General features: G+C 48.1%; 1 protein-coding gene across 2 annotated transcripts in view; it reads left to right on the forward strand.

Annotated features, from left to right (window-relative positions):
• The window catches only part of LOC129385316 (uncharacterized), a 65,138-nt gene that overhangs the window by 12,007 nt on the left and 29,739 nt on the right, over nt 1-23,392 (forward strand). Inside the window, exon 3 of one of the 2 annotated variants that reach the window (XM_072289129.1) lies at nt 6,160-6,431. Coding sequence is in view for 1 of the 2 variants with exons in the window: in XM_072289130.1 (XP_072145231.1) it covers nt 16,542-16,554 (13 nt within the window). In the remaining variant the exon portion in view is untranslated. Of the gene's footprint in view, nt 1-6,159; nt 6,432-16,105; nt 16,555-23,392 lie in introns of those variants that run through there. The other variant, XM_072289130.1, reaches the window with a different exon arrangement.

Genomic DNA, 23,392 nt, shown 5'->3' on the forward strand with positions numbered 1-23,392 from the left:
CGTTGCGACCAGTTGTGGTAAATTCCTAACATGGAATAAACATTGCATTCGGCAACAGGGTGTTGCCGCGGCGCTGCACTTTGGGCCATAGTAGTTGCCATAGAGGGCTGTGAGTCAGGCACGTCGCATTTGTGGAGCGTTGAATATGCGAAACAGGACACTGAGGTGGTTGTCGTCGGGTTTGCAGCTTCACGGTGCGTTGAAACAGCCAGCAGTGGTGGTGCAGGCGGGAGCTGCCGTTGTACAGGGTGCGTAGCAAGAGACGGGTACTAGGAGCCTCTGGTACTACGATCCATGAGACAGCTACAGGCAGCCAGAGTGATCGCGTAGCGTGTTGTCATGACCTTCCGCTGGTTGCTGCAGATGCCAGTGCGTACTGGAATGTGGAGAACCGAGAGCAGGCCATCTGTATGGTCGGGTCTTGCCTGAAGAGAGTGCAGATGCTGATTGCCTACTCTGCTGATTAACGAGAGAATTTGGAGGCTGGTGACGTCGAGTTGGAGGTATTATGTATTTAATGCACTGCAGAAATTGTGCCTGCGGCGTCCGCATGCCGATGAGAGCAGACTTCGCACCCTTAAGAGGCGTGAAGCGGCAGGAAGTAGGATTTTCCGATGTGTGAAACCATGACTTGAAATCTGACAGTGATTCACCTGACCGCGGTGATGGAACATTCTCTGTCGAGAACTGTCGTGCTTTAATGTCAGCTCGATGAGGCCAAGAAATAGAGGTGGCGCAGCAGTCGACTACACCTTGCTGCAGATACTCGTAGAGCTTTGGTGCAAAAGGCGAGAGTTGGAGCTATGCAAAGAAGCCCTGTGGCAACTCCCGCTGAGCCTGGTAAATGCGTAGCAGTGTATCAGTGATGATGTTGACATAGAAGTCGCCGTCCAGCTGCATGAGCCACAGGGACAGATTGTCAATGTAGAATGTGCGGCAGCACTACATCCGCGGTATGCGAGTCTGTTCGTGTTAAGCCCTGTCAGTCGTTTTAGACGAATTGCTGCGATGACACTGCAATGTCTGGACTCGGTCGTTCGATGTCCCCAGTCTGAGGATGCAGTGCCGGAAAAACTAGTCACCCTAATTAATCGTAGCCAGCCAGCCATGAAATTGATTGTTCCCCGTAGCTCTGTTTGGACGCGCCTACTTAGGAACGCTGTCGCGTTGCAATTTTGTGCCAGTCCTGTTGACCCCTCCTGGTTTTCTGTCACCGCTATTTTAATGTTTACGTTTAGTGCCATAGTTGGCCGACGTTGACGCAGACTTGGAAAAATTAAGGCATATATACATCAACCCTTTCTTAGACCACTTTATCTATCCTGTTGATTGAAAACTTTCTTTGGCCACATTTCTTGCAACATCTGAACCATAGAAAGTGTACAGCTGCACAAAGGATTAAGAATTTTCAATTGTTCAGTGAGTTTTGTCAAGTTTACAAAATGTTGACTCCACGCGATAACTCACTACAGGAACATCTATTATGAGAGCTTCCACTATTTCGTGTTTTGAAAAGCGCTTACCCAGCCTCTTGAACATTTTGCCTGTTGCACGACATTGTGAAAAACAATGAAAGAAATGAACGCGCTACATGCAACATACTGGCACCGAGTCAAAAACGCATAACCGCCTACCTTCCCACTCACGCTGCTAAAACATTTCGCACACGTTATACAAGATTGCAGCAGTCGTAGGGGGAGACAAAAGATCCACGTGCGGCACACGAGGGCGGGATAGCCAACCTGTCCGAGAAGTTTGACAGAGTGCTCGGCGTGCACCTGTGCAGCATAATTTCCATGCGAAAGAGGCGCGTGGCGTTCGAAGAACTTGACCGATGCAAGTTAGTGGTCGCTGTCTAACAGCACACTCTCCCACCCGTGATTGTCGCGCCGCCAAGCACCAAGGTTTTGGAAATATGGCGATACAAGAAAAAGTAACAGCGGCCTAATAATTAAAAATGAATAATGATCGGTTAGTACATGAGACCAATACCATGTAGTACATGAGACCAATACCAGTGTCGTTGTCATGGCCTGGCACATACACGCGGCGATCGAAGGTTGGGGAGTCCCAAATACAAGAGCGAAAGGTGACTGTGATGCCCATAGTATGTATCCTCGTCATTCATGGCAATTCTGAATGTTGAGAATTATAGTTCATTCAGCAGAGTCGTGCGAGTAACCGCGTGGGTCCGCCACTTTGTCGACAACTGCCACAACAAAGAAGAAAAGACAATCGTCCCATTACGAGCTGAAGAAGTGATCGGCGTCGAAAGATACTGGTTGGCTAAAGCTCAAGGAGATGCGTTCCGCGACGACCTTTTAAACCTGAATAATCGAAGATCGCTGCAAAAGAGCTGCCTTGTTTTGCCTTTCAACCCGTATTTCGACAAAGAGAGCCTCACGCCAGTCGGTGGACGCTTGCAATTCAGTGTTAACAATGAAGAGACTTAGCATCCCAACGTTATCCCTCGCAAGCACCCCCCTTACGTCACTGCTCATACGGAAGAAACACTTGAGAATGCTGCACGCGGGCGTACACGATACCCTAGCACAGCTTCGAGAATCCTATTGAATTTGATATCAGAGGACGTCAGGCCGTAAAGAAAGTTATAAAGCAGTGCCCCGTCTGTCAGAAAGTTGCCCTCAAGCTACGGAACCAGTAGCACCACTTCCAGATGACAGAATGTCAAAAGGAAACCCGTTCGAGATCATAGGCATCGATTTTGCAGGGCCCTTCATTCGTCAACAGTCACGCGACAACAAAAGATGCTACAGCGCTATTTTGACCTGTGTTGTGACACGTGCCGTGCACCTTGAACTCGTCAGCGACCTGTCCGCTACAGCCTTCCTCTTGGCCTTTATACGCTTTGTGGCACGCCGTGGAATCGGCTCGACGGTGTATACGGACAACGCGCTCACATTCAAACATGCAGCCTGGGATCTAAAGCCCATGTTCGCGCTCATGCAACTCGAGGAATCGCAGTCATACTTCGCCGGAAACCAGATCAGATGGAAGTTTATTGTTGAACGGGCAGCTTAGTGGGGCGGATTCTTGAAGTAGATGGTGCGATCTGTGAAAATAGCGTTGCGAACGGTGTTAGGTCGGAGCAGCTTGAGTTTCGAACAACTGACCACCGTTCTTTATGAGATGGAGACGGTGATCAACTCACGCCCTTTGACTTTAATATATGATGATGCTCAACAGCCAGAGCCACTGTCACCGGCGCACCTTCTTGTCGGAAGAAAGTTGACAACCCTTCCTCAACATCTGCTGCCGGACGAAATTCCTGGCGGTGGAATGCATCTCTCACGTCGCTGGAAGTACCGGACTGTCGTGGTCGATGGTTTCTGGCGACGGTGGCGGAAAGAGTACTTATTGGAGCTTAGATCGACACATATGTGCCGACCAACGACATCGAGCTTTGCTGCTTCTGAGGGAAGACCGCTTGAAACGCCACATGTGCAAGACCGCCAGAATTAAGGAAACATTTAAGGATAGAAACGGCAGGGTGTGGTCCCGCAAATTCTTATTAAGTTAGCGAACAGAGGTGAACCGACCGATACAGCTGCTGTATGCCTTAGAGATTGGGGAGCAATGAGATCGATAATAGTTTGCTCATCCGGGGGAGACTGTTGTATATCCTCCATTCTTGAGCCAAAGAATCCCCGCACTTGGGGCCGCCGATCATGTGGCAAGGAGGACTGCCCCACCTAAAATGGCACTGTTGAGGTCACTGTGGCAGAAGCGCTGGGCACTTGACACCCCTCAGGCTGCGTGCAGATTATCGGCGGGCGATTTCTACGAACAGCAACCGACGGTGCGATGGCGTCTTTCAAGTTTGGAGCGGGTTGCTTGCACATGCGGGGTGCAAGAAAGCCTATTTGGCACAGTGTATGGCGACTTTCCCTTTCCCTCTACTCTCTCCCCTTTCCCGTACCTTCTAGTCAAAAATAAACGAGTCTTCTTGATGCACTCTAAGAGAGCGAACGTCTGTCGTTTTTCCATCAGGTAAATGTTCTTAGTCTTTTATTCGACCACAGAAGGCACCGTATGTTCTCGCTAAACTCTTGGTCACATTTTCTTTTTTTTTTTTTGAGGCAAATGGGATGGCGAAGATTCTGGGAAGGTCGAGGCTAGAAGGTGCACAGCGGTCTAGTGGTGCACGGCATCTTTGCATTGCGAGGCGAGTGGAAGCAGTCGGCGTACTCTGTCCCCATCGCAGATCTCTCTCAAGAAAGGGTCTGCTCAGCGATACCATGCACAGCTGACGCCGGAGTAGGCTTCCCTAAATTTCCCACGCACTGGTGTCTGATGCGCAGTGACTGACGCCCCACTTTCGTTCCCCTGCTAGCCTCCCTATTGCGCGCGGATTGTGCCGCGCGATCGTCAGTTCCGCTTGTGCACGGTCGCGATATACGCAGCTGGCGGTAGAGTCACTGGAAAAAAATTTTTTCCAGTGACTAAGTTGGCGGCGACGCGCTGCGCTACCGCTATCCCTCCCCCCTTCCCCCCCCCCCCCCCCGCCGGCCTTTCGCAGGACGGAAGACTGCGCGTTGGCTCTCCGCTTTCCTCTCTCCTGCGCTCACGCTAGAACCACTACTGACGGCTCCCCTCGCGTCGTTTCATTCGAACGGCGACGGTGTTATCGGCCTTGGAGTTTACACGGAGCGATGGTGACAGCGACGGCAACAGTACGCCTAGATTATCCATATAATTGCTATCTCAACCAAAGGGGCGAAGATCACTACTGCCTTGTCCATTTTAGGGGGGTGCTGTCTCCACCGTGTACCAAACTGAAGCATGCTGAGGGCGATGTGACAAGTTGTGGTGAATCCCTAACATGCAATAAACTTTGCATACGGCGACAGGGTGTTGCCGCGGCGCTTTTATTTGCGTCATGGTTCTTTGTAGTAGTGTTGTAGGGCTGTGAGTCAGGCGCCTCGCAGATGTGGAGCGCTGCCTATGGGGAACAGGGCACTGAGGTGGTCGTCACGGTGTTGTCCTTCAAGCGTCACGGTGAGATAAATCAGTCTGCTAGCGTTGTACAGGGTGCGTAGCAGGAGACGAGTACTGCGAGCCCCTGGAACTACGATCTATCAGACAAGTACAGGCAGGCAGAGGGATCCCTTCGCGCGTGGTCATGGCCTTCCGCAGGTTGTCGTAGATGCCAGCGCGCAGTGGAATATTGTATCACCAAGAGCAGGCCACCTGGAGGGTCAGGTGTTGCGTGAAGACAGTGCAGATACTGACTGCCTACGTTGCTGAGGTAAAAGTGACTATCTCCTGCATGGACTACATGACATGGTTGGTCCTATAAAAGTTCTGCAGGCACGCAACCGCAAGATCGACGAACGCAACGCTTCGAAAGGTTAACGGCTTGCTGCCTTTTATCGAGAGAACTCATATGCTGGTGACGTCGAGTTGGACGGAGTATTTATTTAATGACTGCGGAAGCTATGGCTCTGTTTAAGAGTATAAATCGTTTAAAGAATGTGGAAACTATCTTTGGTGAGTTTGTGAGCTCGCAAAGTGACAAGTATGTAGTTATAAAATTTTTGATTCAAGTTTAATATGTTTAGAAAGCTTCCACACGTCTAACTGCGTGAACACAACAAAACAGCAGATTCTATATTTCAGTTTATGTCTGTTTGCTGATTTTGAGCAAGAAAACGCTATTATTTGACAAGTCGTTCTGTGCGATATATACAAATTGTCTCGAACGTACGCGTGCATTGTGGATAAGTCGCTAAATAGACGACAGCGAATACTGATATCGCCTGCGACTGTAGATGGACAGTTAGAACGTTTTCAGTAGTTACCAGCGGTGTTTGTCATTCTTCAGTGAAATCTTGGCTCGAATAAAATTAGGAATGTTTCTTTTCTTTATGTTAATGCTGTTAGCAATGCCAGCGCAATAAGTTACAAAATGTTCCGCCTATTCATCTCCGAACCTGATAATGCACGTTCGGATGCAATGACTTTGTGTCAGGAAAGTGTGTGCTCAAAAACTAGATTTTATTGTTTGAAGTAACTCGTAGTTAACGTTTATTATTTGAAAAAGTGCTTCAGGGCGAGACCGGGTAGCCAGTGACGCTTTCGAAAGAGTAAGTCTAGATTTGAGACAACACATTAAATTTACTGTTGCTCCTGCCGCAGCGGACAACCTGACGGAGGTGTTTGTAGTGACGTCCCGGCTACAAGGCTCAGTGGTGGGCTCTGCGGCCACCCTGATGGGGTGGCTTACGAGCCCCATACCACATCAGACTGAAGCTTACCGTCATTGGGGCCTAGCGTTCCGACATGGGCCGGAGACACCAGGACAATTACTACAGGTGGTTGATGCCGGCCCGCATCCGGCCTCTGGCCGGATTGTGGCGAGCACTACTTACCAAACAATGGAAGAATTGAGAGCCACCTGCACGAGCATGGTGAGATATGCTTGTGTTATAGACGATACACACGTTAAGATGCATTTCATTTCATTCCATTTTCTTTCCGTGAAGACCCCCCGAGGGCTTATTACATATGGGGTGCATTCAGCTAAAAAAACATTAATAATGCCACATGTGTTTATATACAAAATACGTTATTGAAATTTTCAACGAATTATGATGCACAGGTGATCTCTATGACATGTTGAGCAGGGCCGTTCCAATCTTTAGCTGCACGTGGGAACAAGGAAGCTGAAAAAGTAACAATTCGAGCACGCAGACGAAAAACTTGACAGTTCTGGTTGGTGCGGTCTGAAGTGTACGATACTGGCATGGTGTAAGGTGCATGATTGAGTGATGAGCAATAGAACTTGTGGCAAAGTATTAGGGTGGCTATTTGACGGCAAACTGAGAGAGGCGTTAAGGCAGATTTAGTTTTCAGAGCTGAAACACTGACGTCATACGAATAAGAAGAATGTATGAAGCTTGTAGCACGATTTTTGTACTTTTAGGTAATTTATGAGCCTAACACGATGCTGGTTCTATATGGCGAGTGCATTTTCTAGTTTAGCTTGAACGAGTGCATTGTAAGCAAGCAAGTTTAAGGGATTTGGGGCGAGGCGCAGATAAGTTTACGAAATGGCAGTGTATTGCTAGCTGATGATATCACATTGGTTATGTGTTAATTCCACGTTATATCATTGAATACTTTTATGCCTAACAATTTGAAAGACGATACGGATTGTACGATCTCGTTTGCGATATTGTATCGAAAGGCATGAAACTTGTGTCGACGGGTAATGGAAGAAGCTTGAAGTTGCTAGGTAGGGTTAAGCATCTTGAGTCAGTCTTCTCACCATTGTTGGATGTGGCTAATATCCGGTTGGAGGGCTTCTTGATCCGCAGTGCTTATTACTCGGCAGTATATAACGCAGTCGTCAGCAAACATTCTGATTTGGCAAGATGCGTGCAATGGGAGATCGTTAATAAATATAAGTTGTGGGACGCCTGATGTTAAAGAAAGAGGATTGGAGGAATGGTAATTTATGATGACTGATTGAGAGCGGCTTCTTCAGAAGGCTTTGATTCACTGTAGTACGTTAGAGTATAGGTTTAACCGAGAGGGTTGTTTATTAAACGTTGATGTGGAACTTTATCAAATGCCTTATCGTAGTCCAGCAAAATAGCGTCAAGGTGAACGTTAGTGTCAAAGTCAGCAAGCAAATCATTGAGAAACGTGGCTAGTTGTGTTTCGCATGAATGCCTCTTGCGGAACCCGTGCTGAGGCGGATGGAAGAAATTTTTAGGGTTTAAGAAGTCCATAGTGTGAGACTATATAACATGTTCCATGATATTGAAAGGGACTCTAGTTAGAGATATGGTACGGAAGATAACAGTAGAATTTTTGTCGCCTGATTTGTAAAGCGCAACGACCTTCCCAGTTTGTCAGTCTTTACGAATGAGGCCTGTGGAAAGTTATTGTAAAAAGAACAATTTAAAGTACAGTGCGGCATTAGGGACGAGATGCCTCTTGAAGAAAAAGTGACGTTAAATAATTGAGAAATTATAGGCCCGTTAGCTTACTCCCAGTTTTATATAAACATTTACCAAAATAATATCCAATAGAACAAGGGCAACACGGGACTTAAGTCAACCAAGGGAACCGGCTGGCTTCAGGAAGGCATACTCTACGATTCATCCATGTAATTATTCAGGTTATCGAGAAATGCGCAGAGCATAATAAACCTCTCTATATGGCTCTCATAGATTAGGAAAAGGTATTTGATTCAGTAGAGATACCAAGAGTCATAGCGGCATTACGTATTCAAGGAGTACAGAACGCCTACCTAAATACCTTAGAAAATATATACTGTGGTTCTACAGCTACCTTAATTCTACAGAAGAAATGTAAGAAGATACCCATAAAAAAAGGAATCAGATAGGGAGACACAATCTCTCCAGTGCTAATCACTGCTTGCTTGGAAGAAATATTCAGGCTATTAAACTGGGAAGGCTTAGGAGTAAAGATCGACGGCGAATATCTCAGCAAGCTTCGGTTTGCCGATGACATAGTTCTATTTAGCGACAATGCAGACAAGTTACAGGAAATGATTGAGGACCTTAAAGGGACACTAAAGGGTACTATGAAGTGATAAAGCAATGCTCTAGAACGTCGAAGGCGTCAATATAATCACGAACAGAGCTTTAGTAACCGAGAAATTGAGGTGAATGCATGACACGATGTGAGATCCCCCAGCGACATTCCGGTACTATGGCCCGATGACGAAGGCACTCCTCATCATAATTTATGTCACTAGTACTCAACTACTCGTATTAAAAAAATCATTTCATTAGGTTATAAGAGGGAAGAACATGCTACGTGTCTACTTCGATTCTAAGAAAAAATAACATTTTGACATTAACCTTCAATAGCATGGGTGGTCGAAAGGTTTTGTTTTCGCTAGACTCTGCGCTGCGCGCGCTTTGGTGTTTCAGTTGTTTCGTTATCGCGTCGTGCTGCGCTGGTTCTGCTGGCTCGAGAAACTTGCATTTGGAACAACCAGCGAGAATGCCACGTCCATGTGATGTCGTGGGATGCGCGAACGGTCCGCGTAACTTGGCCAAGGGGAGTTGCAGCGGCGAATCCAACGTTACTTATCACTGTGTGCCAACGAGTGAACCTCTCTGATCAAAGTGGTGAAGTGCCGTACCTCTGCCGCAGCGCGTTGGCAATGAGCCGAAATATCGCGTTGCGTGCGCGCTGCACTTTCGTCCAGAGGATTACGAGTTCAACGACTTACTGAAGTCGTGTGGAGTGCCTTTCAAAGCAATGCTTTCCCGTAGCGCTGTTCCGTGGGTCTCGTCTGCATTCTCCGAAGCGCTAGAACAACTGCAGGTCGAAGACAGAGCGGTGAGTGCGGCATTTGGTTTTCACGAAGCAAAACTTACAAATGTGCGAATATGTACAGCCATGACGTACAGTTGCCGCCATAGTAGTGCGCAACGATGCCGGCAGCGCAAGCCCTCAGCAGCAGGTCACGTTCATCAGTGCTTAATTCGCTGAAGTCGAGCCCAGCATCGCGAGCCAATGTGTCGTTGTCCGGGTCGTTCATTGCAACGAGCGTTAAAGTTGGCGTCATAAAATAAACAACCAGCTTATAGTCGCGCGCTTTCCCTTGCGCTAGCCACCGTAGTTCTGTTTTGACGCTGCTGTCGGCTCAGTCTTGGCTCTGTTTCTGGCCGCGCGTTTGCGTTTTGCGAAGAAAAGCCGAAGCGCCGTCAGCGAGCACCGTTCTACTCACCAACGGCGCAACGTCACTATGAGACTATCACGTGACCACTCCTTCATCGAAGGGTGGACTATTTGAACTGCGCTAGAGGTACGCGGACGCTTTCGAACGCATTTTATATTCAAGCAAGTCTCTTCTTCGCATGAAACAAGCGTTTAGACGTTTCTGGGATGGTATTTCAACAGTCCACGTTGACTTAAATTTAACCTTTAGTGTCCCTTTAACAGAGAAGGTGTAAGAGTGGGATTGATGATTAATATGCAGAAGACAACGATAATGATAAATAGCGTAGCAATGGAACAAGAGTTCAGGATCGCCAATCGGCCTCTAGAGTCTGGGAGGAGTACTTTTACCTAGGTGAAATTATCACAGGGCACCTTGATCATGAGAAGGAAATTCACAGAATAAAAATAGGATCAATCGCATACGGCCAACATTGCCAGCTCCTGACTAGAAGCTTACCATTATCATTGAAAAGGAATGTGTACAATCCGTACATTTTACTCGTGCTGACATATGAAGCAGGTACTTGGAGACGGAAAAAGAAATTTGAGAACCAGTTAAGCGGACCGTGCAAGGAGCGATGGAACGAAGATTGCTAAGGAAAACGTTAAGAAGCAGAAAGAGGGCGGTTGGGATGCTCAGGTTCAGTTTAGGTAACCGTTCTCCGGTTAGATAACCGTTTGACCATTAGGGTTACAGAATGGCTACCAAGAGAAGGGAAACGCAATCGAGGATGACAGAAGACTAGGTGGAGCGATGAAATTACGAAATTCGCGGGCGTTAGTTGGAATCGATTGGCGCAGGACAGGGGTAGTTGGAGATAGCAGGGAGAGGCCTTCGTCATGCAGTAGACATAAAACAGGCTGTTGATGTTTATGATGATTGATCGCTGACGTATTATTATTAGGTGGTATCCGTTAAGGCGGGTTGCACTGCTTTGTGAGAACTGTGGAAAATGCGATATTGATCATGTCAGCGCATTCTCTGTCGGAGACTGGTTGATGCGAAGCATTAGCCAAAGCGGTTGAGGATGTTGGTGCAAGGTTGATGATGCGCCAAGATATCATGGCGTTATCGCATAACATGCGCCTCAGGTCGCTATTAAAGACTCTTTTGCGTCGGTGACCGTACTCAAGTATTCCTTTTTGGCTGAGTAGTATTTTTCCTACGGCTCGAGGTTTCTCTTTAGCGTAGCAGCGCAATAAAACCACTTCTCTTTATTGTCGAGTTTTTTTTAGTCTCTTCGAAAACCAAGGAATAGAACGATTTTCAGGTAATGTTTTTGTTGGGATAAATCTTTGTGGAAGGTCCTGTATTTTATTCTTAAATATAAAGCAGTTGACGCTAACCGATCTCTGGTTAAAACTGCCTGCGAAGATTGGGAGAAAATTTGCTCAGTTTGTGATTAATGGCGTCGTCATTGCCTTTGTCACGCAAAGTGATGGTTTTCATTCGTATTTCATGGCGGTTGGCGTGGAGGGGAAAATCTGCTTGAATAAGTTTGCGGTCGCAAATGGGCTCTAATTACGTAAAGGATGATAAGCTATCGCAAGGCGTGTTCAGTATTAAGTCTAAAATGTTGCTGAAGTCGTCTACGATGCGTATTGGGCTGGTTGCTAGTTCATTAGGTTAGATATCAGATAAACATCGAGAAAATCTCTTCATTCTACGCTTATTTCTTGTGAGTGACAATTATGCCAGTCTATTCCTGCGTAGTTGAACTCACTGAATAGAGCAATATCTGCATTCGGAAATGATATGGTAAGTAGGTATAGCATGTTGGCAAGCCCATGGGAAAAATTTAGGGGTAGTTTGCAAAGGACTATGGCATAAGCTGATTAGAAAGGAGTGTGGTGAAGTAATGCACAGAAGCCACATTAGCTCCAAGTAGTATGTGATGCTTATTGGTGAATATGATAATCCTGGGCCAGCAGCCATCAAGACGCCGCCCCCTCATTAACATGTGTGATTGGTTCGATAACTGGAAAAAAATTTGGCAAACCGGCAACAATTTCAGCTTCAGCTATATTGTTGGTAGACCAGTTTTTGGTTTGTATCAGCATATTGCTTCTAGATGACAACGGGACTATGCTAGACAGAAGTTCTCGTTCGGTGATAGAATTGCGAATATTAGTAAATGTTACATGAAAACGAAAGAGGGCTGCTTGCTGACGTAAAGGGACGGGTATTGTCTAATTAAGGGGAAGACGATCGCTGTGATATTTCTTTAACTGTCTGCGATGAGTCATCGCACACAAAGCGTTTTTTTTGCCGATGTGTAGTGTCTTGTAGTGAAGTGAAAGCTTAACACCTTTGTATTTGGCGAATGCTACAAGATGACTGCGCGCGGACTGGACAAACAAGGGAAGTCTTCACCGACACTATAAGATGTATTTGTTAGTTTCGAGGCATGAGAATATATAGTGCCTTTAGTTTTGTGGAAGCTGAATCTAGCTATTCTTTGGCGGCGACGGTTATCAGAATGGTGTCCGAGACAATGTGCGCGTTCGATTTCGTCAGGGTCGATAGTTATGTTATGGTAATCCTGGCAGTGACAATGATTATATCTTCAGCTTCGGTATATGTTTCATTGTTATTAGTTTCTTGAAGACCATAAAATACCAGATTATTACATCGCGATCGGTTATCGGCGTCGTCTAAACATATTACAAAAGCAGAGACTAAGCAGGCCGTCTGGGTGGCGTTAGTTTGGATGGAATCAAGGTCTGATGTAAGCTATATAAGGGTTTGGCAGTGATTCTCGAGTTCGGTCGTTCTCTCGTTCAGATCGGAAATGGTTTTCTCTGTCGTTAGAAGCTGGCTTTTTAGTTCGCCAACCTCGGTGATGAGCCGAGGTATAGCCAGCGGAAATTTTCTTCAGTTCGGCGAGAACGACGTTAGAATGGGGACCGGCGTTAGGTTCGATGTCACCGGATAACAACAGTAGAAAGGAGCAGATGGAGTGAACACAATCAGTGGCGATAGCACTCAGACACTGTGGGCTTGGTAACTGCACTAAGAAGTAATCAATAGTTTTCTTTGAAGAGAGGCTATGCTGCTTACCAACCTGCACTGTCAGGAAGAGGGGATTCGTGTTCTTTCCTGTAGCACAGCCACCATGTCCACGACGTGTCGTTGACGGTTGCTGTGGTCTTATACTTGATGAATATGGTGATGTCGACTGATGGGGCGATCCATGTAGCAGCGATGGTTTGATAGATTCGTGCGGGCATGTCACGGGCAGCGGTGATGCTGGTCTTGACGTAGGGAGCCCCAACTTCATCGCAGCTGGGATTAATCGAAGGGAGTGATGATGGACCCGACGGCGCAGTCGTCAGGCTGGGCAGGAATGCACCCTGCAGGGGCGTCTGCACAAGCAGGCGTTTGGTGTATTGCGACACCACGCACCCGAGCCCACGAGGGTTGGATCCTCCCGCGTGTAGCCGTGCGCGGCTTAGCCGGGTTCGGGGAAAGTGGGATCCTGGGGGTTGAGCCGATGCCGGGTTTTCGGACCTTTAAGGCCCCTCGGCGGAGGCAACACACCTCTTTGGCCTCTGCTTCACGTAGACGGCACCCCTGTACTGACCCACCCGGGGGAAATCGGTTGTTGCCTTTTCCTGTCTCTCTCTCCCTCCAGCCTTCGTCTTTCTCTTACTTTTCATCTTTCCTGTCTTCTCCTAGCTTCAGTTTACTTCCAATTTTTCCAGGCAGCAAGGGTTAACCTTGTGTGAATAGCCAACCTAGGTTACTTCATATACGGTTATAGTAATTACGTACAGCTGGCGTTTGCAGGACCAGATTTACAGTTCCTGTAGCGTCCCCTTGTAGGGCTCCACGGTGGGTGGCTGGCGTTATTGCCGAAAATTAAATGATTCTATGGCAAGCTCCTTCCCGCCCCTCCAAGATCGCCCTCAGGAAAGAGGGCGCACCGAAGATGTATTTCAGTTTTTTGGACGACAAAGACCCAACTTCCCAAGATTTCACTTGATTCATTCGGAAAAGTCAGATAAACAAGTACGCACAATCTCCACATTTCTAGTTTCGAAGATTTTAACTGATGCTCTTGGTCCAGGTTACAAGGCATCAAGGATGGCAAGTGGAGATCTCCTTTTGGAGCTCCGTGATGTGAAACAATACGAAAAGTTACCCAATCTAGTGTCTTTTGGGGACTTTCAAGTGACAGTGACTCCGCACCTCACTATGAACACTACACGCGGCGTTGTCTCAGAAGATGACTTGCTTCAGCTGACAGAGGCAGAGCTCCTAGAGGGCTTCAATGAGCAAAATGTTGTTAATGTGAAAAGAATAAAGAATTCACTTTACTGCTCCGCATTCGCACGGGCTCTGCTCGCACCGCTGCGTGGATGTATAAAACTGGCCTGGCGTTGTCTCCATTATGTTCAACGTGTGGTGTGTGCGGTGACATAGAATTAACATTACCTTATGTGCTGTATTCTGTATAACGCGGAAAGGAGTGTTATTCGGGTCCCTCAAGAAGACAGGAATTCCTCACAGTTCTCTTCAGGACATTGTTTTTCCGCACCAGAACCAGTTAGATAGGAAGGAGGTCTCTCGCGTTCTTTTAAATTACCTGCAGGACGCGGATTTGGCCTCCACATGGTGACCTTAGGAATGACTATGTGTAGTTGTGTGCTCTGGGTCTGATTTATATGATTTATGTATTTTAAGAGAACAGGGTAGGCAAATTTTTTTTGCAGGGTAGGCAAATCGATTTTTTGTTTTTGTGTAATTTAAAATCTATATTCTTTCCTCAACATGGCCCAGTGGTTCATTTGCGCGTACGCGAAATATTTACCTCAAAATCAACATTTTTCGAAACCTAGGCAGCATCCAGCCGCGCCCCCTTTGACACATGCTCGGGATCTTTGCCTCTCCTAAACTGAAAAAAAAATTTTTTTTCACCGCCTGTTTTTTGTTACGTTTGGCGGAATGGCTGTCACTCATCCGGCAACAGTGAAAACCTAGCTAGCATATTTCACTTAGCCAAACGAATGCTATGACGCAGCTGGATTACTCGATATGCGCGGCGTTTTGGTCGTGCTTTGGCGTGTTTTCGCGGACAATCGAATTTATTTATACTTTGGTGCGGGTTATTTAGCGGTAATGCAATGACGAAGCCAAAGACGTGCTTTAAGAAAACGTCTCTTTCACGGAAACCGGCATAAGTCGACCTCCAATGACGCCAATTCTCCGCAACACAATCCAGGAGTGGGCGCCGCAGCCACCACGTGAGCGTCTGCACCGAAGCTTTCGCGCTCGGCGGAACACTCAAAGCAGAACGCCGGTGTTTCAGCAGCTCTCAAAGCCTGAGCTTCTGCAGAAATGTCACCATGGAAAAACTCGGAACGCGAATGAGGCGTTCAACAAGGTTGTATGGGAGCACGCTCCGAAGAATGTCTTTCTTGGCCTCAAGAGGCTGAAAATAGCGACAATGGATGCTGTGCTAACTTTTAATGACCGCAGCACTGCTCGAGCCGACATTTTGAGGTCATTCGGAGTTTCTCCAGGACGGTTCGCAGTCCAGTGGTTGCGCGAAGTTGACCGGCGGCGACTGTACTTTGCAGAGAGGGCTACACGACTGGTAACTAAGGAGGTCCGGAAAACAAGGCAGCTAGCACAGAAAAGTGTTGGCGATGGAGGGGACTACCAGGCTGGTGGCTATTGAAAAAATGCGCCAGAATTTGTTTCTATAGTTCTATATTGCAATAAAGCTCTTTCTTCCACTTCAAAGCCAATTATTTCAAAACACCAAATTTTGCTGCATTTGACCCTTTTTTTCAGAAACTACAAGCGCTAGGGCGATAACATTTTCCAGGTATTGAGCAAACATTACAGAAAGTCTACTGAACCAGGATTATAAATATTCTTGAAGGGGATTTTTGTTTACAGGCTGTTTACTGCAGATTTTGGCTCTATAAATTTGGTGGGTCCAGTAAAAAAATGAAAAAAAATATAATCTTTAAAAAGAAATAACCCTGGTTCAGTTACACTACCTAACATTACTGATTACAATGCCACCAAGAATAATGTTCTAACCCCAGCAGATCACGTGAAAAAGGGTCACGAACATAGCCTAAAATGCATGGCTAGAATAGGACCTACCCTGTCCCCTTAAGTGCCGCTACGGTGGAGCAATTGCCGGCAACAACTGCAAGGCTAATCCCCCCAGTAACCTACAACCACTCAACCCTACTCAACTCACCCGACCGACACCTTTAAAAGGGATGCCGGCTTCATTCACCAGCAGTGGACACGGCAGCACCACCATAACTATGTCACCTGAAGTTCCGCTTCTGTTGCTGGTGTTCTACGGATGCATTTGCCTCGGATCGCTCACGGATGCTTCTTTTCCCTCTTATGGACAACGTCTGATTACTTTGATAAGATATTAAGAAATTTATCATGTATCGTATATTTGAATAATTCATCTAATTCCTGACCAGTCCCCGTAGTGGGTAGGAGCCACGTGCTGGAACAACAGACGTCGAAGTTACCGTTCGCAGGCGCAGTCCTCGACACGCGCGGCGCCGAACGCGCCCACAACGCCGTAAAATCAGCCAGGTGTGGAGCACTGCGACCAGCTGCTGCTGCTGCTCCCGTGCCGCAGGAACACTCCAAGGCCGGCACGCGGCAGCATGGAGACCAGCACCTCCGTCTTCTAGGCCAGTCTTCCGGGGCCTAGACGAGCTGTCGACAACCGCCTCCTCCCCCCCGCCCGGCAAAACAGCGCAAGAACCTAGGCCCCGTGCCGCCCCGCCCGCGGCAAAACCATCAGCGCACGACCCGTAACAACATGGCGCATGCCGGTAAGCCCGAATATGCAAGTGCTTTATTGCAATTGCAAGTAAAACGGCAATAGAGACGTTTTCATCCGCCCTTCCCCTGAGCTAGAACTCTTACATTTGCCGGGGCGCATGGTCGACCAGTGTTTGTTGGGTTAAGAGGTCTCTGGAGATGTGACAGATGCACATTAGACTTTGTTGAAGAAAAGTGCGAAGCGAAGTGGTCCCACCTTCACGGTCTGCTCAATTGGCTGTCCTGCGGGGACATGTCAGTGTTAGGCCTTCTGCTGCCCTCATGACCTTTGTGAGCACGGCAAGCTATCACCAGCGTTCCTGCCGTGCAACTGCGCGCAAATACGAGGCACGAGCCGAAGGGAGAGGAAGTATCAGGCAAAAAACGAATCCTTTCATTAGGAACTCGCAAATTGCAATGCTTTTCATCTAGTCCTATTTCCTGCATCCTCAATGGCTATGCTGCCTATGACCATCAAGCCGCTGTTCGGAAGTGCATGGTAGCTGCCAAGGCGCTGTGTTGGCAATACAACTGCAGGGAACATATTCTGCGACTATCGCTTCGGCGACACCCTTCGCGTGGCGTAGGCCTCAACAAGCGAATCAGCTTATCCGATTATGCCTAACCAGTCAATAAGCGCGCGCCTAACGGCGATGTCATCGCAGAAGCGGCACTATAGCCGAAATTGATCGTTGCAGAATACGACCCCAGTGGTTCCGTGAGCTGCCCCACCGCAACATTTCTCGGCAGCGTATAGTTAAAACTCGGTTCAATAAGGAGCAGCACAGCGCTGTCATTTTTAAGTTCATTTAGTAAGCCATCCTTTATTTAGGACTCCTAATGTATTTAATCGCGATTACTGTTTTGTGGCGCTTGGAGGAATCGTACGCTCCATTGCTGCTGGAGTCTTGCTGACCACGCATCGAAAATATTGACCTTTTGATAGGCGCTCATCATTACTGGGAAATCATCGCGGGATCCACTAAGCGTACGTCTCAGCTCCAAATTGATGGCAGTGGAGACTGTATTCTGATGGACAGTCCAGGGCCAGGCCGGCACAATGAAGTGAACAGGAGTCTGCTTCTCGGCTGCTGGCGTGATGCGTATAGAAGGGAGTTAACAAATTGACAAGGAAATGTCAGCCCAGATAAAGTCTTTCTGGGAGCTCGAGCACATCGGTATCGAGGAACATGAGCCAGTTCGTCACCAGGACGCCTTCCTTCAGCACTATAAAGAAACCATTAACTTTTAGAATGGCAGCTATAAGTTGTCGTTCCCTTGGAATTCGATGGTTGACGAGTTTAGCGACAACTACGAGTGCGCAGCAAGGCGTCTTAGAGCACGTACAATGCGCCTCGTGAAAGGAGATTCGTTTATTAGGGAGTACGACGCCTCCATAAGAGATTACATAGCAAAGGGCTATGCAGAGCCAGCCAGCAAGAATTACGACACGTCGGAAGGTCCGGCGTACTATATGCCACATGAAGCAATTGTTCATCACAAAAGCCAGGCGACGAAACTGAGGGTAGTATTCGATGCATCATTAAGTGCCAAAAATTGCCTCGCACTGAACAATGTTTTGGAAAGTGGCCCTAACCTACACCCAGAGCTCATTGATCTGCTGATCAATTTCCGCACTTACAACATTGCCATCGTTGCGGATATTGAAAAGGCCTTTCTCCAAATCTCCCTATCAGAGGGCGATTGGAACGCTGTGTAGTTCCTCTGGTACGCTATGACCCCAAAGAAAGGGGAAGAACTTCCAGCTGTGGTGACCTGTTGGACTACTCGAGTGCCGTTCGGTGTCACGTCGAGCCCATTTCTCTTGTCTGCAACGTTGCAACATCATCTTGAAGGCCTGCCGGAACAGTATGCTGAGACTTCGGTATCCAGCGCAAGCATTTTTACGTGGACGACCTTGTAACTGGGGTTGACAGCCTTGACAAGGGTAAAGTCTTGTGCCAGGAATAAAAATATATATTGTCTCCAGCAGGGATGCGGCTACACAAGTGGATATTGAACGAACGTGATCTCGTAAACTTCGTGGAGAATGGCAATGTGGAACGAACGAACGCTGATGATGGATATGCTGCAGCTACAAAGGTATTGGGAGTTGGTTGGAATGCTCAGACTGATCACTTAGAATACAACCTAACTTCACTCATCGACTTCCTCTCCGCAAGCGCCGACAACAAGAGATTGGTGCTGCAGGCCTCGGCAAGAGTTTTCGAGCCTTTTGGATTTATTGCTCCCACAACATTACGCGTAAAGTTAATGTCCCAGAAGTTGTGGGAGTTGGGAATTGGTTGGGACGATCCTTTGCCTGAAACATTGCAGCCTGAGTGCGACAGCGGGTGTAAGGAGCTTTCATGCATTGGAGTATCCGTTTCAAGACTGATAGCGGCAGGCCTAAGAAATGATGATACAGAGAAAGTGGCACACATTTTCTGTGACGCAAGCCCGAAGGCCTCTGGTGTTGTCGCATATATCGTGACCAAGTCTCCGTTCGGACTAATAAATGTAAGCTTGGTCATGGCCAAATCAAGACTGACTCCTTTGAAATGCCTCTCGAAACCCCGATTGGAGCTGATGGGAGCCCTTGTTGGCGCGCCGCTATGCCATTACGTGACCAACACCTTGGATCTGAAGAACGTTGTTACTACCTTCTGAACTGATTCTTCCGTAGCTACGTGCTGGATCAAGGGAAATGCTGCCAGATGGAAGCTTTTCGTAGCAAATCGAGTCTCAGGATTACAAGCTCTGACAGATCTCAAGGATTGCAAACACTGCCCAGGTTCAGACAACCCCGCTGACCTAATCACCCGAGGCATTCTCCCATCAGCCCTGCGGGAAAGCGAGTTGTGTTGGAGAGGACCCCGTGGGCTTCAGGAGGATGACACGCATTGGCCAACAGTAAGGAGCCGAGCTCGAAGGTTGGGGAGTGCCAAATGAAGGAGCGAAAGGTGACGGTGATGCCCATAGTATCCTCGTCATCCATGGCTATTCTTAATGTTGAGAATTATACTTCATTTAGCAGAGTCGTGCGAGTAACCGCGTGGGTCCGCCACTTTGTCGACAACTGCCGCAACAAAGAAGGAAAGACAATCGTCCCATTAGGAGCTGAAGAAGTGATCCGCGTCGAAAGATACTGGTTCGCTAAAACTTAAAGAGATGCATCCAGCGATGACCTTTCAAACCTGAATAATCGAAGACCTCTGCACAAGAGCTTCTTTGTTTTACCTCTTAACCCGTACTTCGACAAAGAGAGCCTCATGCCAGTTGGTGGACGCTTGCAATTCAGTGATAACAACGAAGAGACTTAGCATCCCATCGTTCTCCCTCGCAATCACCCCCTCACGTGACTGCTCATACGGAAGCAATACTTGAGAATGCTGCACACGGGCGTACGCGAGACTGTAGCATAGCTGCGAGAATCGTGTTGAATTATCAGAGGACGTCAGGCCGTAAAGAAAGTTATAAAGCAGTGCCTCGTCTGTCACAAAGTCGCCCTCCAGCTACGCAACCAGTAGCACCACTTCCAGCTGACAGAATATCAAAAGGAAACCCGTTCGGCTTCGTGGGCATCGATTTTGCAGGGCCCTTCATCGTCAACAGTCACGCGACAACAAAAAATGCTACATCGCTATTTTGACCTGTGCTGTGACACGTGCCGTCCACCTTGAGCTCGTCAGCGACCTGTCGGCTACAGCCTTCCTCTTGGCCATTAAACGCTTGTGGCACATCGTGGAAGCTGCTCGACGATGTATTCGGACAACGCGCTCACATTCAAACACGCAGGCTGGGATCTAAAGGCCATATTCGCGCTTTTGCAACTCGAGGAATTGCAGTCATACTTCGCCGGAAACCAGATCAGATGGAAGTTTATTGTTGAACGGGCAGCTTAGTGGGGCGGATTCTGGGAGCAGATGGTGCGATCTGTGAAAATAGCATTGCGAAAGGTATTAGGTCGGAGCAGCTTGAGTTTCGAAAAACTGACCACCGTTCTTTATGAGATGGAGGCGGTGATCAACTCACGCCCTTTGACTTTCATATATGATGATGCTCAAGAGCCAGAGCCACTGTCACCGGCGCACCTTCTTGTCGGAAGAAAGTTGACAACCCTTCCTCAACATCTGCTGCCGGACGAAATTCCTGGCGGTGGAATGCATCTCTCACGACGCTGGAAGTACCGGACTGTCGTGGTGGATGGTTTCTGGAGACGGTGGCGGAAAGAGTACTTATTGGAGCTTAGATCGACACATATGCACCGACCAACGACATCGAGCTTTGCTGCTTCTGAGGGAAGACCGCTTGAAACGCCACATGTGCAAGACCGCCAGAATTAAGGAAACATTTAAGGATAGAGACGGCAGGGTGTGGTCCCGCAAATTGTTATTAAGTGAGGGAACAGAGGTGAACCGACCGATACAGCTGCTGTATCCCTTAGAGATTGGGGAGCAATGAGCTCGATAATAGTTTGCTCATCCGGGGGAGACGCCAAAGAATCCCCGCACTGGGGGCCGCCGACGATGTGGCGAGGAGGACTGCCCCACCTAAAACGGCACTGTTGAGGTCACTGTGGCAGAAGCGCTGGACACTTGACACCCCTCAAACTGCGTGCAAATTATTGGCGGGCGTTTTCTACGAACAGCAACCGCGGTGCGATGACGTCTTTCAAGTTTGGAGTGGGCTGCTTGCACGTGCGGGGTGCAAGAAAGCCTATTTGGCACAGTGTATGGCGACTTTTCCTTTCTCTCTACTCTCTCTTATTTCCCGTACCTTCTAGTCAAAAATAAACGAGTCTTCTTGATGCACTCTAAGAGAACGGACGTCTGTCGTTTTTCCATCAGGTAAAAGTTCTTCGTCTTTTATTCGACCACAGAAGGCCCCTTATGTTCTCGCTAAACTGTTGAAGTCACATTTTCTTTTTTTGATGCAAATGGGATGGCGAAGATTCTGGGAAGGTCGAGGCTAGAAAGTGCACAGCGGTCTAGTGGTGCACGGCATCTTTGCATTAAGAGGCGAGTGGAAGCAGCCGGCGTACTCTGTCCCCATCGCAGATCTCTCTCAAGAAAGGGTCTGCTCAGCGATACCATGCACCGCAGACACTCCGGAGTAGGCTTCCCTAAATTTCCCACGCACTGGTGTTTGATGCGCAGCGGCAGACGGCCCACTTTCTTTCCCCTGCTAGCCTCCCTACTGCGCGCGGATTGTGCCGCACGATCGTCAGTTCCGCTTGTGCACGGTCGCGATATACGCAGTTGGCGGTAGAGTCACTAGAAATAATTTTTTTCCAGTGACTAAGTTGGCGGCGACGCGCAGCGCTACCGCTAACCCTCCCACCTTCCCCCCCCCCTCCCCGGCCTTTCGCAGGACGGAACACTGCGCGTTGGCTCTCCGCTTTCCTCTCTCCTGCGCTCAAGGTAGAGCCACTATTGACGGCTCCCCTCGCGTCGTTTCATTCGAACGGCGACGGTGTTATCGGCCTCGGAGTTTACACGGAGCGATGGCGACAGCGACGGGAAAAGTACGCCTAGATTATCCATATAATTGCTATCTCAACCGAAAGGGCGAAGATCACTGCTGCCTTGTCCATTTTACGGGGGTGCTGTCTCCGCCGTGTACCAAACGGAAGCATGCTGAGGGCGATGTGACAAGTTGTGGTGAATCTCTAACATGCAATAAACTTTGCATTCGGTGACAGGGTGTTGCCGCGGCGCTTTTATTTGCGTCATGGTTTTTTGTAGTAGTGTTGTAGGGCTGTGAGTCAGGCGCCTCGTAGATGTGGAGCGCTGCCTATGGGGAACTGGGCGCTTAGGTGGTCGTCACGGTGAGGTGAATCAGTCAGCTAGCGTTGTACAGGGTGCGTAGCAGGAGACGAGTACTGCGAGCCCCTGGAACTACGATCTATCAGACAAGTACAGGCAGGCAGAGGGATCCCTTCGCGCGTGGTAATGGCCTTCCGCAGGTTGTCGTAGATGCCAGCGCGCAGTGGAGTATTGTATCACCAAGAGCAGGCCACCTGGAAGGTCATGTACAGGGTGCGTAGCAGGAAACGAGTACTGCGAGCCCCTGGAACTACGATCTATCAGACAAGTACAGGCAGGCAGAGGGATCCCTTCGCGCGTGGTAATGGCCTTCCGCAGGTTGTCGTAGATGCCAGCGCGCAGTGGAGTATTGTATCACCAAGAGCAGGCCACCTGGAAGGTCAGGTGTTGCGTGAAGACAGTGCAGATACTGATTGCCTACGTTGATGAGGTAAATGTGACTATCTCCTGAAAGGACTACATGACATGGTTGGTCCTATAAAAGTTCTGCAGGCACGCAACCGCAAGATCGACGAATGCAACGCTTCGAAAGGTTAACGGCTTGCTGCCTTTTACCGAGAGAACGCATATGCTGGTGACGTCGAGTTGGACGGAGTATGTATTTAATGACTGCGGAAGCTGTGGCTCTGTTTAAGACTATAAATCGTTTAAAGAATGTGGAAACTATCTTTGGTGAGTTTGTGAACTCGCAAAGTGACAGGTATATACCTATAAAGTTTTTGATTCAGGTTTAATATGTTTAGAAAGCTTCCACACGTCTAACTGCGTGAACACAACAAAACAGCAGATTCTATATTTCAGTTTATGTCTGCTTGCTGATTTTGAGCAAGAAAACGCTGCTATTTGACAAGTTGTTCTTTGCGATATATACAAGTTGTCTTGAACGTACGCGTGCATTGTGGATAAGTAGCTAGCAAGACAACAGCAAATACTGATAACGCCTGCGACTGTAGATGGACAGTTACAACGTTTTCAGTAATCCTCAGCGGTGTTTGTCATTCTTCAGTAAAATCTTGGCGCG

This window comes from Dermacentor andersoni, chromosome 7 (assembly GCF_023375885.2).
Source record: "Dermacentor andersoni chromosome 7, qqDerAnde1_hic_scaffold, whole genome shotgun sequence".
Classification (NCBI taxonomy): domain Eukaryota; kingdom Metazoa; phylum Arthropoda; class Arachnida; order Ixodida; family Ixodidae; genus Dermacentor; species Dermacentor andersoni.